Here is a 24,025-nt window from a genome sequence, read left to right on the forward strand (position 1 = left end):
GCCTGGAACTCGAGATCTACCTGCCCCTGCCTCCGCCTCCGCCTCCTGAGTGCTGGCGCCAAAAAAGCGCTCCCCTTCTTCCCTTTGGAAAGGGTTTCCTTTTGCAGCTCAAGCAATCACAGCACAAACTCAGCAATCACTGGCCTGAGCCTCCAGGAGCGCTGGGGTTACAGGTGTGAGCTATGATGCCTGGTTTCACTATCCTCACTCTTGGGATGCTTTCAGTGTGAAAAACTCCCGCGACTGCTCTCCAAAACCTGCTTCAACTTTTCTCTCTGTGCTGCAGACCTTGAGCACATGAAGCAATAAAGCAGCTGCTCTACCACGGAGCTCCACGCCAAAGCTCAGCTCCGCTTTGTCTCACACTTCTGTTAGAAGAAACCAGGCATTTCATTGTTCTGTACAGCCACTGCCTATCTCGACTGGACTTTTCCTTTGCTCATCCTCCTTAAAGATTTTCATTATTTTTAACTGTATGTGTGCTGTGTGTCTGTGAGTGGGTATGCAGTCCTCCACAGAACAGCAAGCTCTCTTCCCTGCTGGGCCACCTTCCACTCTCTCTCTACTTTGTCATCTTCTCTTTTTCTTCACCATTGTTTAAATTCTTCTCATTTCTTCTGTGTTCAATTCTTTTTTCTAAACTGTACCTTTGGAATTATGCTACTGTTTAAATGAACTGAAATTAAAGATCAGTGATTAAAGTGAACTACAATTGAAAACTCAGCAGCACCGGCACCATTTCAAGGCACAGGAGGCTTGGAAGCCCCTCCAGCTGGGCTCTCCCAGACACCAATGCTTCCAATGCTTTGCTGTTGGAATGCTCTCCTGAATTCCTCGCCGGTTCATTGTCTCCCCCCCCCCCCCCCCCCCCCCCCCCCCCCCGCACCCCCCAGTCGGAGTGGTCGGTCTGACGGGGGCTCTTTTGAATCCACCTCAAGCAACCTCTGGTTTCTTCTGTCTCTGCCATATGCAGCAGGGTGAACATTTATTCCTATTGTGCCTGGGCCTATCCCAATGACTAAACCTAAGACTTACATCTTTTATAGATTCTGGAAAGTTCTCCATTATAATTTCTTCAATTATTGCCTCTTTTAAATCAACTTTAACATCCTGACAATCTTGCCCATCACGGAGACTTTCTAATCATCCTACTTTCATTCCTTTTTCCCTTTTGAGGATTCAGTCTCTATTTCCTCACATAGTCCTCCTAGTTTACCAATGTGTGTGTACATGGGTTTTGTTGTTGTTTTGTCCACAACCTCCTTTTTTTTTTTTTTTTTTCTGAGACAGGGTTTCTCTGTGTAGCTTTGGTGCCTGTCCTGGATCTCGCTCTGTAGTCCAGGCTGGCCTCGGACTCTCAGAGATCCGCCTGGCTCTGCCTCCCGAGTGTTGTGATTAAAGGCATGTGCCACCACCACCTGGCCTCATGTGTGCATGTTTAAAGCTGATGTTAATTAGTTGCTGAATCCAGGTAGAGTCTATTTTTGTAACTAAAATTTTAATTTCTGTAAGTTCTACTTGGTTACTTTTTGAGTCTACTTGTTATTTTTAATAGCATTTAACTCTGAAGTTATTTCTTCTTTTTAATTTATAATCCACATTTGATAGTACACCCATTACGTTCTCCAAGTGGTTGTCCATTAACTGAAGTTCCCGAGACGGGCTGTCTAATGCTGCTCTTTCTTGTATAGTGTCTCTCCCTACTCCCTGTGAACTACCTCCTTGCTTATCTGTAACTTTGGACCACAAAGCTTATGTGACATTTGTGGGCTGCCTGGGTTACACATCAAAGAGTCTTGCAATTGCTTCTGCCCAGTATTTTTGAATACTTGCTGGACAGTGATTAATTTTATGCTAATCTTTGCCCAAGACTGTACACCTAGCAGTTTACCTCAGACCCAGAATTTCTATGATGAAAGGCCTATGGTTATATCTTTTGGGAAGACATTTTCTATTGAACCTATAACTCAGACTTTGATACACTTAGCTGTCATCTCATGAGGCTGACAAACATATCTTTTTAATTAACTGATATGCATAGAGCATTAGATCTGGCTAGATAGTGGTATCTTTGTCTCAGCTCTAACTTTCCACATTTGTGAAATCTTGTCTCCTCATCCTACCACACAAAATAAGATCATCCTTAATTTAGGAGACTTCTCATCTCCAAGGACCCCATAATAGCTGACAGCAAGTGTTAAGCTCACAGGTCTCTCATTGAAGCTTTCAGTTTTCACTTTGGTATTGGTTCATGGAAAGGTCCTCTATTCCCTCCCCTCTTTGGTTCTGCTATGTACTTAATGTTTCATATAGCAAAAGAACTTTGTAACACCATGGACTACCTGTCAGAAGTGTTTCTATTGAGTATTAAAAAAAAAAAAAGATTTGGGAATCTAGGCATACCTATAATTCCAGCAGAGAATCAAGAGTTTAAGGTCATACAGTGAGTTGGAGATCATCCTGGGCTACAAAAAACACTGTTTCAAACAACAACCAACCAAAGGCTGGGGAACAGAGGATGTAGCTCAGTGGTACCCATTACTGTAGAATGTACAAAGCCCTGGATTCAACTTTCAGCTAACATCTGATTACTTGAATAAAAAGTAGCCTTAAAGATTTAATTTTAGCATATGTATCTTTTTTTCAATGTATATCTCAACCTGTCTGTATCTAAAATGTTGAACATAGAATTTGTAAAGAGAAACAAAGAGAGTTGAGGGTGTAGCTTAGGGAAGAGTACTTGCTTAGCATGTGTAAGGTACTTGGCTTGTAAAAAGGAGGGAAGAGGGGTGGAGAGAACTTCCTGAGAAGCAGGCTCCTGGTGGCTCCTGTGAGAAGTGATCAAGGAAACACTACAGGCCTGGCTTACGAGGGAATCATGCTAAAACTAAAGTACTTACAGTTGTTTACTAATAAGATCACCTGGCTTGAATCTAAGATAGGATACAATACAACACTTAACAGATTTAAGTGATTCATACAAGGTCACAGTAAGATGGCAAAGCTTCCATCTGTCTGTAATCAAACTCCACTCTAAGGAAGTACTACCACGGTAAAGCCTTCCTTAGGGATTCACTCTGCAGCTTTTGAATGCAGAAATCATTTATAAATTTCAGAAAGGAAATGGGAGGCATAGAAGCTTCCTCCGTGTATGTCCTATTTAAACAGGACAGAGTAAATGGTATGCTGGAGTACAGATTCGTGCTGTGGGCTTCACTCGTTCAACACGGCAAGTTCAAATGGCTCAAGCAAATTAAAAACATCATCCCTTACATTTACTAGCCGCACCCTGGCGCTCAGCAGTCAGTCACAGATGGCAGGCGGTCAGTGTTCGAGTGCTGGTAGAGAAGCCTTCCATCATGCAGAGTTCTAGCATACAGCCAGGCTGCTCTAGAGGAGCTGTGTAACTCTACGGTTGCAGTGAAGGACACTGGCTCTCAAGAGCAATGACGCTCGAGTCTCCATCTCTCAGCAGCTTCATAATGCCTGGGCAAGTTTCTAGACACCCGAGTATCTTGTCTGTTCATCTTTTAAGATGGGAATCAGAGAGATGGAGACAGGAACATCACCACTATTCAGTATCTGCAGAATCTGCAACCCCTCAATCCCTCAATGAGGTCCAATTAAACACTTCTGTAGCTACCACAAGGCTCTAGACAGAATGAAAATACAGTATTTCTCAGAAATTCATGAGAATCATTGACTCCAATCAAAGTATCTTCTAAGATTTGACCTTTTTCTTGGGGAGTAGGTGAGCAAGTATTTTGTATAAAGAAAAGCTAAAAAAGAAATACAACAGTTTAGAATTGGAAAAAGTTATAGTTCAATGGTTGTTCCCCACCCTCATTTACTCTAAAACTGAACCTGAGTGAGAAAAAGCTGGGTATCAAAGTATCATTTGAGTTAAATGGGCCAGGTATTTTGGTGGCATCTCCCATGGGAGAATGACGAAAGAACAGCTAAAGGATCAGGTATAATTACCCATACACAGAATCAGATCCTAGCATTTATTTAACAGACAAATCCCCAAACAATTCAACAGTTTCCTGACCCAACAGAGCTACGTTCTGTGTTTATGACTCATTAGACAATGGTACACCCAGGAGAGTCCTAAGACTCCACATCACCCCATGCCAGCAGTTCTCAACCTGTGGGTCGAATGACCCTTTCAGGGGTTGCCTAAGACCACTGGAAATACCAGGTATTTACATGATGACTCACAGTAGCACAATTCCAGTTATGAAGTAGCACGAGGAACTGTATCAAAGGTCGCAGCATTAGGAAGGTTGAAAACCACTGCCTACGCTGTTGGGCCACCTCTGATACAGCTCCTCCTTTATTTAAATGTCGCCCTCAATAGGATGACCTGGGTGAGTTCTCTGTTCAAGTAAGGAAATGTTTCTATACTTTGAAAGCTTTCTAAAAACAAAGACAAACAAAACAAAACCACAAACAAACAAAAAGCATTAGTTCACTTTTCTCCATAAGAATATTTCAATTAATCTATGAATACTGCTGATGATTAAGGTCTACTAATCTATGATACTGTAATGGGTTAAACTTACAGAACCCTGACAATTTTATGTTGATCCCAGTTACAGTCTAGATAGCTGCTAGGTATTGACATAATAAAGCCAGATGATAGTTGGTTTGCTTATAAATCTCCCTATTTGTTCTGCACAAGTACTAGAGAATCACTTCCAAAGAGCCCAAACTCTGGTAGGTTCTATTTGCTTTTTTGTTAGTTTGGCTTTATAGACAGGGTTTCACTATGTATCCTTGGCTGGCCTGTGTGGACCAGGCTGGCCTTGAACACACAGAGATCCACCTGTCTCTGTCTCCTGGGTGCTGGGAATAAGGGTGTGCTCCACCTCCAGCATGCCAGTGTCAGTCAGTTTCACAAGACTGCAACTGTGAAGGACTCAGGCTTATGCTACAGGTAAGCAGGTGCACCAGTCCCTTGGTGATTTTCCCCGGTGACGTGGAGGAACAACACAGAACTGTCAGAACAGTAAAAAGCAGAATTTATCCCATTTCACCTTAAAATTTTAGTCAGTGGACAGGGTGGTAGAGCACACCTTTAATCCCAGCACTCAGAGTTCAAGGCCAGCCTGGACTACAGAGGGAGATCCAGGAAAGAAAGGCACAAAACTACACAGAAGAAAAAGGGTAGGTGTTCTTTTGAAGAATTTCCCCACAATGGAAATTTTGTAACATTCCACCCTTCTCACTAGTTCACATAAATCCTGAACTTACAGGTACTAAATACCATGCTTCTTCTGTTTGACTCTTTGAACTATGAGCTTATAGCACGGGTTATCCAGCTTCCAACGTGCTGGGATTACGAGTGTAGACTACCATTCCTGGCTCAAAAAGTGTCTCTAATATGAATGGAGGATTTAAAATTTCAGAGGATGTAAAAACCTGAGAAACAGTTGACTGAAAAACCAAGAGATAGACCTTATTTTGCTTACTTAAAAATGAGCAAGAATGAATTTGGGGCTTCCAGCTTTCTAAACCACATTTTCATAACCCTATGGGTTAGACAAACTGCCCCTCTGTCCTCAATCACACTTCTAATACCCACACTCAACTATCAGAATCCAACGTACATTTTGTGTGTTTGTGTTTCTGGAGATCAAACCCAAAGCCTATGAAGGCTAAGGATTCATCTACCACTGAGCAATATCCTTGCCCTTTAAGTATATGTTTTTGAACAGATGGTCCCATACTTAAAATAATCTGACGTAAGATCTTTTGCTTACAAATGAACTGAATGAAAACCGTACTTTGGACTGTACCTTGCCTTCAGAGTAGGGACAACGGGCAACTCTACTGCAGTGCTGTATACAACCACCAACCACAGCTCCCACTCCCAGAGGATCACGGGGGACAACCAGTAATCTACAGTGCACTGTGCTGCTGAGCTATGATAGCTGGTAGCTTAAGTATACTGACGAACTTTCAATTTATGATAGATTTGTCAGCAAGTAACTTCAACGTGAGGTGAAGAACGTGTATACTCTTTTTCGAAAGGGTTACTCTGAGCTTTGTTGACTGAATTTCAATCACTATTAGAATGTGTAAAAATGCTTGAAAAGATCTTGGACTAGGAACTCTCCATCTAATTGTATGCTATTGGGGATATTATTTTAAGGTGTGTTACTTTGGTTTATGTTGCCATTTTTTAACTCTGTGAAGCTGTGTTACGTTGCCTGTCTAAAACACCTGATGGTCTAATAAAGAGCTGAAGAGCCAATAGCAAAGCAGGAGAAAGGATAGGTTGGACTGGCAGGCAGAGAGAAGAAATAGAAGGAGAAATCTGGGAAAGGAAGGAGCCAGCCACCCAGCTACACAGCAAGCCATGAAGTAAGAAACAAAGATATACAGAAGTAAAAGAAAGACAAAAGCCCAGAGGCAAAAGATAGATGGATACTTTAAATTAAGGAAAGCTGGCAAGAAACAAGCCAAGCTAAGGCCAGGCATTTATAAGCAAGAATAAGTCTCCATGTGTGATTTATTTGGGAGCTGGGTGGCGACCCCCTAGGAGTAAAGAGCCAAAAACAACCAACAACAGTATGCCATGCACCTTTGAGTCTTAGCTGACCAAACTACTTGTGTATCCTACACAGGTTACTTTCTATCATTAAAGCACACAGCTTTTGACACAGTATTTGTACCTACTAAACACTCTATTAAACTAGCAGGTTGAAAAGTGCCACCATCCATGGCAAAGTCCTTTCACTGTGGAAAGCATGAGTATCTGCTCTCATTTTGTCTCTCGGACTAAGTTCTGTTGCTCAGGGATAGGAACTGACAAGAATCGGCACTACAGCAAAAACAAAGGACTAAATATTTCATAACAGAAACAAATACAATGCTAACAATTGGGCTGGATAGTATAGTTAACTAAAATAACCTAAGTTAGTTACTTGCAAAAGTCTTCATTTTAGAGCTCGCTTAAAATGTTTGCCTTTTGGGCTGGTAGGACATGCAGTTGATGAAGGGACTGGTCATCAAGCCTGACGACTCGAGTGAGTTCCACACCTGGAACTGACATGGTGGATGGCGAGAACTGAAAGTTGTCCTCCATACATGGGCTGTGGTGGATGTGCACTCATGAGTTCACAGTCACACACAGAGATAAATTTAGAAGAGTTCGATCTTTTACCAAGACACATATTAATAATCATAGAGTATAGACCATATTTTGTATAATTTGAAACTCCAAACTCTAACGTCCTGAAACTGAAACACCTCTGTTCAGTGTAAACAGATATACTCACAGCTTGCATTTCTATACAGAAGAAATGGTTCGTGGAGCTGAAATTCCAAATCTTTATTCACTGGTTCGACCAGGTTGTGCATGTTCAGTCGGTTGACAATGGTGAAACCATGGTAAGGTGAAGCGGACCTTAGATTTAAAGAAAGGGAACATGTTACCTTTCAATCTGGAGAAGAGGTATCTATTTTTTTCTTCACTAAAAAATGCCTACATTATCACATCACATGACATGATTAACATTTGAAACCATGAACAAAAACACAAGGCAGGGATGTAACTCAGTGAGAGTGTTTGCCTAGCATGAACAAAGTCCTGGGGTTAGGCCTCAACTCTTTTTTGTTTTTCCGAGACAGGGTTTCTCTGTGTAGCTTTGCGCCTTTCCTGGAACTCACTTTGTAGCCCAGGCTGGCCTCGAACTCACAGAGATCCGCCTGCCTCTGCCTCCCGAGTGCTGGGAGTAAAGGCGTGCGCCACCACCACCCTGCAGGGACTCAACTCTTAAAAGACCATCCCGTTTGCTCCTAAGTGCTGATAAGGATTCAGTTCCTCAGCGTCACAGTCAAGTCATCGGGGTCCCACCCCACTTCACCTCCGGTGTCTTTCCTGCTTCCGCTGCTCTGGCTGTCACTGTCTGCAGGTGTGCTTCCACCTAAAGACGCGTCTGAACTCCTGCTCCCCAACGAGCACCACCCCCTTATCTCCAGCAGGCATGTGCTCAAATGTCACCTCCTCACCTCAGTACCACCTACTGTTTGTCTATTTACCACCTTTCTCCACTACTAGAATGTACGCTCCCTGCATCTGAGGAGCTTTGCCTCCCCCCCATACATGTCTACATAAGCATGTATTGACATAAGATTGACATAGGCATGTAATACATATATGCTGGAAGAAATACCATTTTTTAAATATGGTACAAATATGTCTATGACTGCCACTCATAGCAGCAATAATCTTTCTTACATTAAATAGTTTTTGGATGTTTTTTCCTGAGTTAGATGGACTTGACCCCTACAGTAAGAATGCTCTTAGTTTCTTTACTAAGGGATTCAACACACAATGCACTGAACGTTCCTTAAGCTAACACGACACTCTCTTCAACCCAACTCAAGACAAACAGAACCAGACAATCATCTTGCTGCCACCACTCCAAGTTCTAGAAAACAAGGGATGTTCCTTTAAGAACAAGCCCTATAGGCATCTCAAAAGACAAGTGTCCCATGACTGTCATATCCTGTGGTCTGTCCAAACAAGGTAATGCTGTAAACCATTGCAAATTACCAATGTAAAGAATTTTCAGGAGCTTAAAGTAAATAGATATACAATTATGAATAACCTAGGCAGTCTAAACTCTCAAACTAAAATAGGTATGATGAAGACTATACAGCCCAGAACTTTGGGGAAGAAATGGGAAAGGGGCAGAACCAGTCATAGAGGACAAACTCTCATTCGAGACTACAGATCAGCAAGACTGACGTCTGAGCTACTACAGTTAATGTGTACTGGATCCACAGACACTCATACGTTCATCCTTTTTAATATGGGAGGGCTGGGCAGCATCTCCTTGGGATGCATTATTAGAAATGGATTTCTATCCCGAGATAACCATGTCAGGCTCTGAGTAGAGAAGCAGGCTAGGATAGGAGTGCACAGCCTGTGTGGATGGAACTGGAAGGAAACAAACAGGAAGGCTCCAAAGAAACACCAGAAACGGACCATGCTATAACAAGAAACTGCTCCCCGTTCAAGTGAAATAGAAAGACTTAAAAAACTTACCTTCGATACACAAATAGGGTCCCTTCTATATCAGTCTTCTCCTGTAACAGATAATAATTCTGTTAGTTTTCCACTAATAAACCAAAGCCAAATGGCTTTAGTGGAGAAGAAATGCTTTCATCAGACCAACTTGTTTTATTTATTGTGAAACCAAGAGAGATACAGAGAGACAGAGAGAGGGTGTGTGTGTGTATGTGTGCGTGCGTGTGTGCATGCAGGTGCTTGTATAGAGGTCAGTGGTCACCCTCAGATGTCACTCCTCAGGAACTGTCCATCTTGTTCTTTTGAGTCAGGGTCTCTCACTGGCCAGAGGCCAGACAATTAAGCTAAGCTTGCTGGTCAGTGAGCCCCAGGGAATCACCTGCCTCTACTTCCCTAGTGCTGGATTGGAAGAACACAATACTACACCCAGCTTTTTATGTGAGTACCTCAGGGTACAATTATGTGGGTACAATTCTTTACAAATTGTGTATCCATTCAACTCTACAGGTGTTTATAGGAGTGTATGCAATATCCAATCCAGCATGTCTATATCTGTAGCATTTTTGTATTTTAACAGTAAGGAACATTAAAAAAACAAAACAAGCTGGGCGGTGGTGGCGCACACCTTTAATCCCAGCACTTGGGAGGCAGAGCCAGGCGAATCTTTGTGAGTTTGAGTCCATCCTGGTCTACAAAGTGAGATCCAGGACAGGCTCCAAAGCTAGACAGAGAAACCCTGTCTCGAAAAAACCAAAAAAAAAAAAACAAAACAAAACAAAACAAAAAACAAAAACAAAACAAAACAAAAAAACCCAAAAAACAGAAATAGCTTTACTTTTTATTTTTATGTACTCATTTTTATTTAAAAATGTGCATGCATGTTTTGCCAGCACATATGTCTGTGCACCATATGTGGGCCTGGAGCTCACAGAAGATAGAAGAGGGCATTGGAACCCTTGGAACTGGAGTTACAGATGGATGTGAGGTGATATGTGGGTGCTGAGAGTTGAACCCAGGTCCTCTGGTTTCAATGCTCTTAGCTACTACTGAGCTATCTTTCCAGCCCCAGCTTTACTTTTGCAAAAGCTAAAACCTTCCAACCAGGTATCTTAATATCAAGTCAAAGTATTTTGTGTTGCAACTCAAAAAAGCAAAATCAAAAACAAAAACAACAAACTTTAACAGTCTATCAAAGTTAATAGAAAAAGAAAGTAAACTGATACCAGAGCTGAACTCAGGCATTGGGGCTAATGATGCACAGCTGTACACCACTGAGCCAAATCCCTAACCCTCTAGTAATTTTCTTATAAGATACTTTGTTTCATCTCTGGAGAATTTAGGATTATTTTCATTAGTAACACATTTTGTGGTTAGTTAAGGACTACTACCAAACATAACTTTTTACTTTTTTTTTTTTTATCATGGATAGAAACCATTCTGACTCAGGCAATTCTGGTAGGTTTTTTAAATAAGCACCTGAAATTTTGATTAAGAAATTGTAACTTGGGCTGGGTATATAACCAGGTGGTAGAGATATGATGCTTACATAGCATCATGAGGCCCTGGGTTTGATCTTCTGCACTGCAAGAAATAAAACAAGAAAATACAACCCATTAGTATTATTTCATTTGTTGTGATAAATGTTTAGTCAGGTAGGCCGGGCAGTGGTCTTTAATTAAGTGCTTTAATCCCAGCACTTGGGAGACAGAGGCAGCCGGATCCTCAGTGAGTTCAAGGCCAGCCTAGTCTACAAAGCGAGTTTCAGTACAGCCAGGACTATTACACAGAGAAACCCTGCCTCAAAAAAACAAACAGGTTTTAGGCACATGCGTGGTGCTTTTAATTTTTTCTAAAGTCAAATAATCCTATCAGTCCAGAGTTCATGGCCTACATTGAATCTTGATATTTTAAATGTAACCACAAAATTACCAAAATTTAATGTTAGTTATATCAATTTATTGTGATAAAAATTAAAAATGAATAAAGATCTGTTTCTTTTTTTTATTTTTATTTTTTATTTTTTGGTTTTTCGAGACAGGGTTTCTCTATGTAGCTTTGTGCCTTTCCTGGAACTCACTCGGTAGCCCAGGCTGGCCTCGAACTCACAGAGATCCGCCTGCCTCTGCCTCCCGAGTGCTGGGAGTAAAGGCGTGCGCCACCACCGCCCGGCCAAGATCTGTTTCTTATACATGTCTTTTATGCCACGATGAAACTTTCCCTTCTTGAGGGCTTTTTTTGCCTTTAAAAATATTCTCATTAGAAGAAAATGGCAGCCAGTTGTCTCAGAATAAAAGTAAACTTGCAAGCCGGGCGGTGGTGGTGGCGGCGGCGGCGGCGGCGGCGCACGCCTTTACTCCCAGCACTCGGGAGGCAGAGGCAGGCGGATCTCTGTGAGTTCGAGGCCAGCCTGGACTACAAAGTGAGTTCCAGGAAAAGGTGCAAAGCTACACATAGAAACCCTGTCTCAAAAAACCAAAAAAAAAAAAAAAAAAAAAAAAGTAAACTTGCCTCCCGAAATACATTAGGCAAAGTTACAACTCACCATTCACTATGAGAAAAGATGGTGGACACACCATGTATCAAGGTCCAAACAAACCAACAGCAGCTTAGTTTTCACTTTACAGAACTCCATGGTTCAAATCCTCAAGTGTTTTAAGCCTTTGTGAAAAACTACAAATAGCTAACAGTAATAAATGCTACCTACAATTCTCACCACTTGCCTGCAGCCCCTAGTTCACACATAGATCAAGCAAAGAAAAATGATGCAAAATATTTCAAGCTAAGGCCCTGTTTAAAAGAGGTACAAGGGTAGAACAGTTTATAATTTCACTCTTGGTGGCTTCCTACATCCTATTCTCTTCCAGGAGGAGGAGGAAAATTATGGAAACTTCTTCTCAAGTAACTTTCATAAGTGACAATGAGTTTCCACAAAATTACATCTATGTATCAGTATCACACTGAATAAAAGTTACAATACTTCAGCGTTTTTGTTAGTTAAAGGGCCTCATTACTTGTTGAAGTGTGACCGCCAATCATTGATCAAGTCTATCCAACCGACGGTTGCCCATTAAAAGCATAAAGCTTCTACAGCTGAATGAATAAATTAGGAAGAGTCAAGCACAAGAACATGGAAAATCATGTGACCAGCTCCAGGTGCTTTAGCTGAGGCTAACCAGAGTCAGTGAATAGTCACTGTAACTTTTTCGGAACTCCATCGCCACTCACAAAATCCATAAAGTACTCAGATGTGAGCCATCAAGGAGATGTACCACTGGTGTCTTTTCCCTGCAAAAAAGGTTCCAAGGAATCCAATTCTTACCGTAGTAGCCCTTTCCCAAAATGCCTTGAAATCTTTCCCCAAACTCTGGAGATAAAGAGTAGTTCGATTGAAGCTGGACTAACTCTTGAAACTGATTTTTTAAGCTTCAAACCCTATCATCTCATTTAGGTCGGTTGGGGGAGAGGGGTGGACTTTGTAATTAAATACATGTAATGTACCTAATACTTCTCAACGCCTCAAACATAGGTTTTCAGTCACTTTTTAAAAAATCCAACTTGTCTTATATCCTTCCAATGCAACGCGTAAAGAAGGTGAACCACTCAAGTCCCCAGAACCGACCCCCAAGGACTGACCCTGCCTCATTCCTCCCCTCTCCATCTGATTTTCCCCGCTATGCCTCCGGCCTGCTTCTTCAGCGTCTTTCCTCCCATCCCCCGTGTCACCCCTCTGGCTCTGCCCGGGCCTTGAGGAGAGGTTCTGGCCTCGCCTCAGCCGTCCTAGTCCCCGGCTTCGCTCCCCCACCCCCAATCCTAAACTGCCTGCGCGGCCCCTTTAAGAGGCGGCAGCGGCCAGGCTGGCATCCCCCGGCGGCGGGGCCTCACTCACCCACTGGTTGGCTTTAGGGCAGAAAGTGTAGAGCGCGACCTGGCCCGTAAGGTCTGCGATGCTGGTGATATAGGGGTCGTGTCGCTTCAAGGCCGCCAGGCTCATCTCTTGCCCTGCTCGACTCAACGACTCCATCTTGGATCCCGGAGCCGAGCCCCTCCGGCGGGGGCGGGCTCGAGAACAGGAAAGTGCCATCCCGCCCAAGTTCCCCCAGCTCAGGCAGCCCGCCGCTTCCGCCTCTCCGCCCGGCCTCGCGGAGGCTGGTACGGCAGCTATTCCGTTCCGCCGCTCCCACGCCCTGGGAGCCTGGTTCCGACCTCCTTCAGGCCTCATCGGCCGGAAAGTCCCGGCGTCCGTCCGCGACTGCGCCGTGGCGCTTAAGTAGTCGCGGGGCCTCGGTCACCTGGCGGGGTTTGAGCTCCGTCCGCGAGCGCGCCCGCCTCCTGCCTGCGGGGCGGGACCCCGGCCCCGGGGCTGTCCCCAGGTCGGAATGAGTCTCCACGGACCGTTTAGAAGACCATGTCAACCTCCGACCTCAGACTGCACCTTCACTGTTAACAACGCCACATTTTGAAAGAAATGTTTCAAAGCAGCCAAACTAGTTTGCCTGGAACTACCCAGGACTTGGTCTATCCCTTTCTCTACCCCTTTGCGTTTTCTCTTCGGAGTCCCAGGTAAATATTTCTATCGTTCCGGATTAAAGAACACCGTTATTTTATAAGAAGATCACTTAAAATCAAACAAAAAGCAACCGGGCGGTGGTGGCTCAGGCCTCTAATTCCAGCACTCTGAAGGCAGAGACAGGTGGATCTGAGTTCAAGGCCAGTAGGATCTACAAGAGCGAGTTCCAGGACAGCCAGGGCGGTAACACGGAGAAACTCTGTCTCAAAACAACAAAACAAACCCCAGACATTTATTGGGCATCTTTTTTTTTTTTTTTTTTTTTGGTTTTTCGAGACAGGGTTTCTCTGTGTAGCTTTGCGCCTTTTCCTGGAACTCACTTGGTAGCCCAGGCTGGCCTCGAACTCACAGAGATCCGCCTGGCTCTGCCTCCCAAGTGCTGGGATTAAAGGCGTGCGCCACCACCGCCCGGCTTTATTGGGCATCTTAAGGAGTTAGGTACTACTAAAAAGTAAAACAAAGTGCCCAGCCTATTTTCGCTGAGTTACTTTAAAAACCAACGTTTTCCTTTATTGAAGACACCTCGGTGCAATTGAACATTTTTGAAAGGACAACCTCTACATTTTCATCAAAACACCACCACATATTTGTATTGCTTATGGTTTTACACCCCAAGATCATTTATGGAATCGTGTGTGGAGCAAGTACAAAAGCAGGGAAAGGAACATGTTATTTATTCACGCTTCCCTCACGTGTATTTTAAATGAATGTATAGAGTAGTGGCGGGCTCTGGGAGGAGCTGAAAGCAAGCAAATAACCACCATGCTAGACATTCCAGAGGGTGGAGCCCTTAATCGAATTCCAGAGGGTGGAGCCCTTAATCCCATCGGAGGCAGAAAAGCTTCCTAGGAGGAGGTAATGTCTGGACTGATGCTTTGGTGAATAGGTGTTCCCTGGGAAATCAAAACAGAAATTGAGGTTTGCTTCACAGCCCAGTGGTGAGAGGGAACCTACCATTTAATTGATGGTTTAATTCAGACTCCAGAGAAGAAGTCAGTGGCTCAAAGTTTCACACCAGTTAGGAGGATTCTGGTGTTAGAATCTCTGGGATCCTTTATTCCACATCTGGGCCACCTTTCTTTCACCCAGTGGTGGGTAGGAGCCCCGTTACTTTCTGTACCTTCAGTTACCCCCTGCACCCTAATTTTAATGTTATTATTTAAAAATTTAAATTTACATATGTGCATATGTGTCTGTGTAAATGTATGCCAACATATGTTTTTTGCAGGGCTGCCTGTGGAGGCCAGAAGAGGGTGTTGAAGCCCTTGGAGCTTAAGTTAGAGGCGTTTGTGAGCCTCTGGACCTGGGTGATGGGATCTGGACTCAGGTCCTCATGGTTGAGCAGCATGTGCTCTTAACAGTGGAACCATCTCTCCAGCTCTTAATATATTATTTTAAGTTAGGTACTAAATTCAGAGACACACGAGGTACTGTCTTTAGCTTCCTTTTTTTTATGTAGCTGTTCTAAAATAATCCAAACTATTTCCTTTCGTTGTGAAATGCTGTCCCCCACGAATGATTGAGCTGTTGCTATCTTAAAGTCAGAGGAAACAATGATGACCTCAGAGCTCCTCACAAGGTTGGGCCTATGAACATGTGCCCTTGGAGAGAAGGGCAGCTCACTAGCGGTCATGAGACCACCTGGGAGGCCTGGCAGAAACCCAAGGGAGGAACGCTGTGGATAATCCCTCATCCAAACACATGTCAGTAAGCAAGTTAGACCTGGGGAGATACCCTCCTTTAGTATATGTTTGTACCCTGGGGAAAACAGACACTTGGTCACATTTCCCAAGAAAAAGCAACACCTTTTAATCCACTATTTCCAATCAAGCAAGGTTAAACTTGTGTAGTAGGCCAAGATTTCATATTTTGGAATAGAAAATTCTCTTCAAAATGCTTTGTTTTCGAGACAAGGTCTTGCTGTGTAGCCCAAGCTAGCATGAAACTCACCAATTAGGCTAGGCCAGCTGCTGGGTGAGCTCCAGGGAGTCCCCTTTATATGCCTCCCCAGAGCTAGGATTACAAATGTGTTACCACACCTGACTTTTTTGTTTGTTTTGAGACAGTTTCTCTGTGTAACAATCTTGGCTGTCCTGGAACTCACTTTGTAGACTAGGCTGGCCTCGAACTCACAAAGATCCATCTGCCTCTGCTTCCTAAATGCTGGGATTAAAGGCATGCACTATCACCACCTGGCAAAGATGATGATGATGATGATGATGATGATGATGATGATGATGATTTTATTTTTTTGGCTTTTTGAGACAGGGTTTTTCTGTGTAGCCCTGGCTGTCCTGGAACTCTGTAGACCAGGCTGGCCTCAAACTCACCGAGATCTGCCTGCCTTGACAACTTACATTTTTATATGAGTTCTGGGGCTAGAATGTAGGTCATTTTGAATGTAGGTTTTGGGTTTGGGGATTTAGCTCAGTGGCAGAGCGCTTGCCTAGCAAGCGTAAGGCCCTGGGTTCGGTCCCCAGCTCTGGGAAAAAAAAAATGTAGGTTTTTATTGCGTTATTTCCCCAGCCCTGTTGTTACTATTTTGAGGCTAATCTGGTCTTGAATTTATTATGGATATCAGATTGATCTCAAACTTGTGATCCTCCTCTCAGCCTACTAAATGGTGAGCTTACAGTTTTGTGCCTCCATACATGGCTTCAGTTATTAAAAAATAAATAAATAGGGCTGGAGAGATGGCTCAGAGGTTAAGAGCACTGGCTACTCTTCCAGAGGTCCTGAGTTCAATTCCTAGCAACCACATGATGGCTCACAACCATCTGTAATGAGATCTGGTGTGCAGGCATACATGCAGGCAGAATGTTATATACATAATAAACAAACAAACAAACAAATAAATAAAAATGATTTAGAAACAAAAACCTAAGAGGCAGTCAATCTCACCCCTGCTCTACTGTGAGCTGATCTGTGGTAAAACATGAAGCATTCCTGTGATGATGTTTTCATTGTTAGGGTATTTTGTCATAGCAACCAGAAATGAAATCAGGACATTGCCATTTAAAATTATGGGGTTAATCTGTACTGTCGCAGTGATGTGCAACTGTAGTTCTAACTCCTCAGAATTCTGAGACAGAGCCACGTATGGTGGCTTGTGCCTTTAATCCCAGCATTTGGGAGGCAGAGGCAGGCAGATCTCTGTGACTTTGAGGCCAGGCTGGTCTACATATGATAAATAAGAGGGTCTACCATAAAAGATGCTGGAATACCCATCACACAAGTTGAGCACCGTCTTTTAGTTCCAAATATAACCACTGTATATATAACCTTGTTAATGAGCCATAGCTTTCTCAGTTCCCCAGTGTGAAATCCAAAGGCCTTGCCAAGGCCTGGGAGATACTGCTCCATTCAGTGTGCTTGCTCATGGGAGCACCTGCTTACCTTCCTCTCTCCCCTCAACCCTCACTTGCCCTCACCCCGTCTCTACCTCTGTCACTTCTCTCTTGGTTATGCCCAGATCTCGGGGACCCCTAAAAGACCACAAAAAAGAATCTCCTATGTAAAAGCAAAGAGCCTTTATTTCAAGCTTGAGCTTGGACTTTCTGTCTGTCCAATGCAGCAGTGAGAGCAGAGAGCACCTCTGGGTGGGGTAGGGTTTTTATCATAGCAAAGGTTGGGGTGAGGGGATTTCCAGGGTTCAGGACCCTGATTGGCTGACATTTGTCTAGGGGGAATAGGTGTGTACTGGTCTCAGGGACATTTGGGGATCTTATCTAAGAGTTGGAATGTTTGGAATGTCGGGTACTTCCCCTTAGGTGCTGGCCCGTTCCTGGGTGGTGCCAGTTATGGCTTTTCCTGGATCCAGGTGTAGCTTGCCAGTAAGCCTGTCATGGCAGCTGTGTCTGGACCCCTAAGCCTGTCATGGCAGCTGTGTGGTCAAGCTGTTTTGTCCCCACCCCCACCCCACCCTCCCCCACCCCGCCCCATCTTACTGTTTTTCTTTCTCTGTTTCTCCTCTGTGTGTCCTCCCCCATATGTGTTCAGGTATGTGGCAAGTGGATATGCATGCATGTGGGGGCCAGAGGTGGAAGTCAGATGTCTTCTTCAGTTGCTCACAAATTTTTTTTTTTTTTTTTTTTTTTTTGTTTGAGACAGGATCTCTCAGTGAACCATGAATTCCCCAATTTGGCTAGACTAGATGGCCACTGAACCCCGGGGATCCTCCTCTCTCCCCATCCCCAGTGCTGGGAGCATAGGCGTGCTGCCTTGCTTGTCTTTTTTATGTGGAGTCTGGGGGTTGAACTCAGATCTTTCTGTTTCTATGGCGAGCCCCGAGCCATCCTTCTAAGCATCTCCACTTTCTCTTTGTTACACAGGTCTCCATATGTGGTTCAAGTTGGCCTGGAGCTTGCTAAGTAGCCCAGGGCAGCTGTAAACTCTTATTTCTCCTGCTTCTGGCTTCTTAGTACTGGGAGCAAAGTTGAATATCACCACCCCCAGAATGTTCATTATGTAAATATGTTCATTATTTGCCACAGATTTGTGGCAAAAATCTGAGAGAATGCCGGGCGGTGGTGGCACATGCCATTAATCCCAGCTCTGGGGAGGCAGAGGCAGGTGGATCTCTGTGAGTTCGAGGCCAGACTGGGCTACAGAGATCCAGGACAGGCACCAAAGCTACACAGAGAAACCCTGTAGCTAGAGTTTTCCTGCCTTGCCCACAGTCAGGACAAATCTTTGTCACCTGCCAGTCCCACAGCCACTCAGACCCAACCAAGTAAACACAGAGACTTATATTGCTTACAAACTGTATGGCCGTGGCAGGCTTCTTGCTAACTCTTCTTATAGCTTAAATTAATCCATTTCCATAAGTCTATACCTTGCCACGTGGCTGGTGGCTTGCTGGCATCTTCACATGCTGCTGGTCATGGCGGCGGCTGCAGTGTCTCTCCGCCTCAGCCTTCTGCTTCCCAGAATTCTCCTCTCTCCTTGTCCCACCTACTTCCTGCCTGGCCACTGGCCAACCAGTGTTTTATTTATTGACCAATCAGAGCAATTTGACATATAGACCGTCCCACAGCAAAACCCTGTCTTGAAACAAAACAAAAACCCAAAAATCTGAGAGAAGACATAGCAATTTTTAGCTCTAACAAAACATTTGCTTATCTAGGTGCCCGATTTGTTTGTATTAGCATATTTATTATCCTTAGGTTGCATGCTTTCTAAAAGCAAACTTTTTAATATAGCCCAGCGTAACCTCTCAGTCCGCTCCCCACATGTGTTTTTTTCTCCTTATTTTCCCTTTATCTTTTCATCCCAGTTCCCCTGCTTAGATTTTTTTAAGGCTTATTCTAGAAGTATCTCTTTATTTTTGTTTTCATTTTTGAGAATCGAAAGCTAACTTTCCCAAGGTCTTATCATGATTCATTTGCTGAGCTGGGATGAGTATCTTTTAGCTCTGGTGTCCAGATAGATCATGTATCTGGCTACTATTCTGCATGGCTTACTCTTGAATTACGCTAGCTGCACGTGAGTGGAACTTGTTACCTCCATGCTGCTGTTCATCACCGATCCCCGCTTAATTCCTTTTGTGTGAATGCTGTCCAAGTGGTTGCAAGCTTATTGTGAGGTTCACAATTGAGTCCTTACCGGATACTTAAGAGTAATTATTTCATTACTTTAAAGGCCATTAGAGAGATCCACCTGCCTCTGATTGAAGGTGTGTGCCACCACCGCCAAGCTTTTCTTTCTTTTTTTTAAAGATGCCAAGTATTTTTTAGAATTAGAGTTCTGATATGTGAACTGGTCTAGACGGTTGGTTCTGGAATAGAAATACACATTGAGACTGGGGAGACAGCTGGATTAGTAAAAGTGTATGTCTTGAATGTATAGATCTGAGTTCCATTTCAGAACTCAGTTAATACACAAAACATGAGTTTAGCGGCTCATGCTTCTAAGCCCAGTTATGGGGAGGCAGAGACAAGCAGATTCCTGGGGCTAGCTGGCTGGGCTCAACTAGTTGAGCTCCAGACCAGCAAGAGACCCTGTTTCAAAAAACAAGGTGAGGGTGCATCTCCTTTGAGAAGCCCATGTTCACGTTCTTGGGTGTGTCTTCCTTTCTCCCTGTCTTTTTTTTCTCTTTACCCTGGTGATGAGAATCTGTATGGAAACCTCCGACCCTGTTTCAAAACAACAACAAACACAAGGCATGTGGCACTGGAAGAAGCATGCCCCCAAGTGGATCACTGACTTTCACACTCATACGTGTCCATGCCCCCCCCGCCCCCCCCCCCCCCGCCCCCACACACAGGGTGGGGGTTTGGGGCATGGGAAAGAAAGGCAGATGCTTCTGTCGGGAAGAGAGAAAGAAGCGAGGACAGCAACAGAGCATCTTTTACTTGATGCATTGATTTCCAGACAAAATCACACTTAACATAGTGCTTTTGATAATATTCTCAGGTCGAAAAAGTTTTGTGCTTTTTACGGTCACTTAATCTAACATACTGTCTCTGCCAGCAGTATTCCAGCAATGTCCTAAATAATAGCCCCACAGTCAACTGGCAGACTGTCACCAAGGTGGTTCATAGGTACATATGTTAATAAATTCTCAATAGGGGTATTGTGTGTATTCTGTCATCTGTTTATAAAGAAAAGAGCCCTGAGGCATGAGATTGGTTGACTTTGCCTGTGCCAGAGGTTGTTTGAAGTTCAAGGACAATCCCTCTTATACTTTTCCATTGTGATGGGCCATTTCTTTGGTTCAGGTGTGGCTCTGTGACCCAATTCTGGCCAGTGGACTGTTAGAGAAAGTGATGTGTATTATCTCCAGGCTTGGTTTTAGGGAGCCCATGGCCTTCCACATTTCTTATTTCACCTTCCTTTAGTGTGGGCAGGCAGCCATGGTGGGGCAAGACAGAATGTCACAGTATAGGAAGTAGAGACAGTGGATCCGAATCACCACGGGGAGGGACCTGCTGGGGGCGAGGAAATGTTCTTCTCTGACAGTTGTATAAATGAAAGATAGGTCTGTAAGTTCTCCTTTTTACCCTAATGTCCATCTGAAGATGTTATCCTGCTCAAATTGTTTAGAAACTCAGCAGCAAAAATCCACTCATACTGGGCTATGGTGGCGCACCCCTTTAATCCCAGCCCTCAGGAGGCAGAGGCAGGCGGATCTCTGAGTGAGGTCAGCCTGGGCTACAGAGCAGCCAGGGCTACACAGAGAAGCCCTGTCTTAAGCCACCCCCAAACAATCCACTCTGAAGGAGAATAGAGATTAAGCATATGATTTAGCAGAACGTACTGCTTTGTGCCTTGACAAGAAGTCAAGGTCTGAAAAGAACTCCAGGCACAGCTCTGCATTTACAATTAGTTGCAGCCACACATTTGCAGAGTCACAAAGTGGCTAAAGTGTAAAAAAAAAAAAATTATTTTTCTGTCTACACTATTCAGCAATCGATTTCGCCTTTGCATTGTGAAGCAATCTGCTAAGCAGAGTGGGAGGTTGTCACTGAAAATGTGCTGGTCTGTGTCAAATCCACAGCTGCTCTCAGAGGACCTTTAGCCCTGCTTCTCCTTAGGCAATGAAGATGTGTTTCTGAGCGAACACAATAGGACGAGTTTGATTACAGGTGTCTTTCTGCTGCGTCAGTTCTGGAAACTGCAGGTTCCTTCGCTGACTCAAGGGAGGTGCCAGCTACACTCTCGGGTCCCAGCTTTTATAGTGCCATTCTTCACTTACCAGTATTTGCTTTTCTAACAAAATCAACATGGTTTGTCTTACTTTTGTTTTTAATTCCCTTAATGAGTTTTAACTGAAGACCGAGTATCAGATCCAAGGCATACTGACAAGCTGTTGAATGCCTATGGATTGAATTTGTCCAGGATCTCAGATAAGGATTAATTATTTATTTTCAACATACTCTGCTACCCTGAGATAAAACCACAGGGCCACATTCTTTACCCACTCAGTTGTTTTTTGCATTTTCTGTCTTTATTTGGATTTTTCCACATAGGTCTACTTGGAACCAAGCTGACATAAGATGTGTTGGATGGAGTCTTCCTCAGATAAACCACTCATACGGTTTCTGGAATAAGCATATTTTGTTTAACTTGATTCGTTTATCCCATGGGCTCCCTCACTTGCACTTACATAAATTAATGTGAAACAGGATATATTAAAGCTTACTTTGAGTTACTGAAATGGTCTAATGCAGTGGCATTTTATCACAGCGGCACTATCAGAGTATGAAAAAACATTTGCTCATCTGTACCTTGCCTGTAGCCTTGAGGAAGCTTAAGGAAAAGTACCTGTTCTACACCTTGAAGTAAAATATTCATTTAGTTAAGAGAAGGACATAAAATATGCTTTCCATTCAACAGGCACTGACTTATAATACACAGGATAACCAGTTTCCCCAGCACAATAAAATCATCAGCGCTACTGTGATAGGAGATTGAAGTAGGTCAGGAGCGGGCCTTTTTACATTGCTCGGGAACAGAAGAAGGATTAAAAATGTATGCATTACCTTCTAGAAACAATGATCTGGGGCAGAAATGTAATAGAATACCTGCTCTCTTGTGTCGCCCTCCATGGCCCTGTGCATCTCACTTTGTGACTGCCTTAGCAAGGCAGCTTGGGAAGCTCTAGAAACTCTCAGCAAAGATGAAGATCCACAAACCCCAGGGGAAGTTTTGCTGAAAATCCAGAAGCAGATGGTATAGAAAGGTAATGTTAAAATAAGAATCAAATAATTGTGTTTTCTATGCTCCACATGTTAAAATTTATCATAAATGTCTTTCTGGTTGAAAAATACAGGATAGTGATTGTGTAAAATATCCCAGTGGCCAAAACTACCAACATTTCTTCATAAAAGGGCTTTATTGAGTTTTGGAAAATTACTTGTTAATGTTTCATTAACTTTTTAGACTTCCTTAGTCTTTATTTTATGTTATAGTAAAATATATTTGATGCTGAAAAGAACGTAAGAGAACTATTCATCAGTACATGCAGCTTTGTCTTAAGAAATGTTGGGAAGGTGGAATTTCTTTTTTCTTTTTCTTTCTTTCTTTTTCTTTTTCTTTTTCTTTTTTTTTTTTTGGTTTTTCGAGACAGGGTTTCTCTGTGTAGCTTTGCGCCTTTCCTGGATATCGATCGCTCTGTAGATCAGGCTGGCCTCGAACTCACAAAGATCCACCTGGCTGTGCCTCCTGAGTGCTGGGATTAAAGGCGTGCGCCACCACTGTCCGGCCTGAAAGTGGAATTTCTTATCTGTAAATGTCTAGACATTGTGTCCGAAGTATTGTTGATCTAAATGGGTGCTTTGCAACAGAAAAGTTGCTGCTTTTCCTATCTTGTTCCATTGACGACCTCTCTGTCCAGTAGTGAAGCACAGTTTCAAGCCTTCCATTTGTCTGGTTGGGCTAAATTTCCTTTTCAGTAAAGATGATTAAAATGGTTTCTTAGGAAAACCTTACTGGTCAGGCTTTTTTTTTTTTTCTTCTCTTCTTTCTGCAGATCTCAACAGTTCAGCAATCTATTGAGAACTGAGATGAGTGAAAAATAATGAAACACACATAGAATTCTTTATTTTTAAATCTTTGTATGTATATGTTGTATACATGACTGTGTGCAGGTGTGCCTGTGGAGGCCAGAGGTTAGTCTCCAGCGTTGGCTATCTCTTTACCTTATTCTGTGAGACAGAATCACTCACCGGCTGGCCAGTGAGCCCCGTTCACCCTGACATTCTCCGTTCTCTGCCTCTCAGTGCTGGGATTACAGGTGCACACCTCCGTGCCTGGCCTTTTGCATGGGAGCTGGGGTTTTCATGCTTGTACCCACGGAACTGTTTTGTTTTTCTTTTCCTTTCTTCTTTTGGCACTACCGGGGATTGAATCCAGGGCCGCTTGTGCTAGGTAGACACTCTTTCCCCTGAACTACATCTTAGTCCTGCATAAATACAATTCTTCAACTCATGAGGTACAGCTCTGGGTGGGAAGCTACCAAGACATCTGTCATACCACAGAAGCAGAGCCTTGAAGCTGTGAATTGTTGAAAATAGATCAGCAGAACTGAATTGACAAGCAGTCTTTTGTTGTTCTTTTGAGACAGCCTTACTCCGTACTTCAGGTTGGGCTGGAACTCACTCTGTAGTCTAGATTGTCTTTGAACTTGAGATGCTCTTACTGCCTCGGCTTCCTGGGTGCTGGGAGTACAGCCATGAGCCATACAGCCAAGACCACGCCCTCTGCCAGCCAGCGCCCCGCCCCCCCCGCCCCCACTTCAAACGGGTAATTTCAATGTTGTACTTTGCTGTGCCTTTTCAAAAGGAGCAAGGAGCCTTTCTCCTCCCCAGTGGAACCTACTGGTGGTTAAACAGTGCGCTGCTCCTGGCTGGCCACCAGCGGAGGAGAGTGCTGATCCGAAGAATCACAGCCATGGTTACCTTTTTAGAGCTTTA

The 24,025-nt window shown here is 43.6% G+C and overlaps 1 protein-coding gene across 2 annotated transcripts in view; it reads right to left on the reverse strand.

Annotated features, from left to right (window-relative positions):
• Dcp1a (decapping mRNA 1A) overlaps positions 1-13,164 on the reverse strand; it is a 54,051-nt gene extending 40,887 nt beyond the window's left edge. Inside the window, exons 1-3 of one of the 2 annotated variants that reach the window (XM_028891207.2) lie at positions 12,930-13,164; positions 9,062-9,102; positions 7,287-7,414 (exon numbers count right to left, since the gene is read on the reverse strand). In XM_028891207.2, coding sequence (XP_028747040.1) covers positions 7,287-7,414; positions 9,062-9,102; positions 12,930-13,124 — 364 coding nt within the window. In that variant the 5' untranslated portion in view covers positions 13,125-13,164. The remainder of the gene's footprint in view (positions 1-7,286; positions 7,415-9,061; positions 9,103-12,929) is intronic. The other variant, XM_028891208.2, reaches the window with a different exon arrangement.
• Positions 13,165-24,025: the final 10,861 nt, after the last annotated feature.

Source organism: Peromyscus leucopus, chromosome 9 (genome assembly GCF_004664715.2).
Source record: "Peromyscus leucopus breed LL Stock chromosome 9, UCI_PerLeu_2.1, whole genome shotgun sequence".
Classification (NCBI taxonomy): Eukaryota; Metazoa; Chordata; class Mammalia; order Rodentia; family Cricetidae; genus Peromyscus; species Peromyscus leucopus.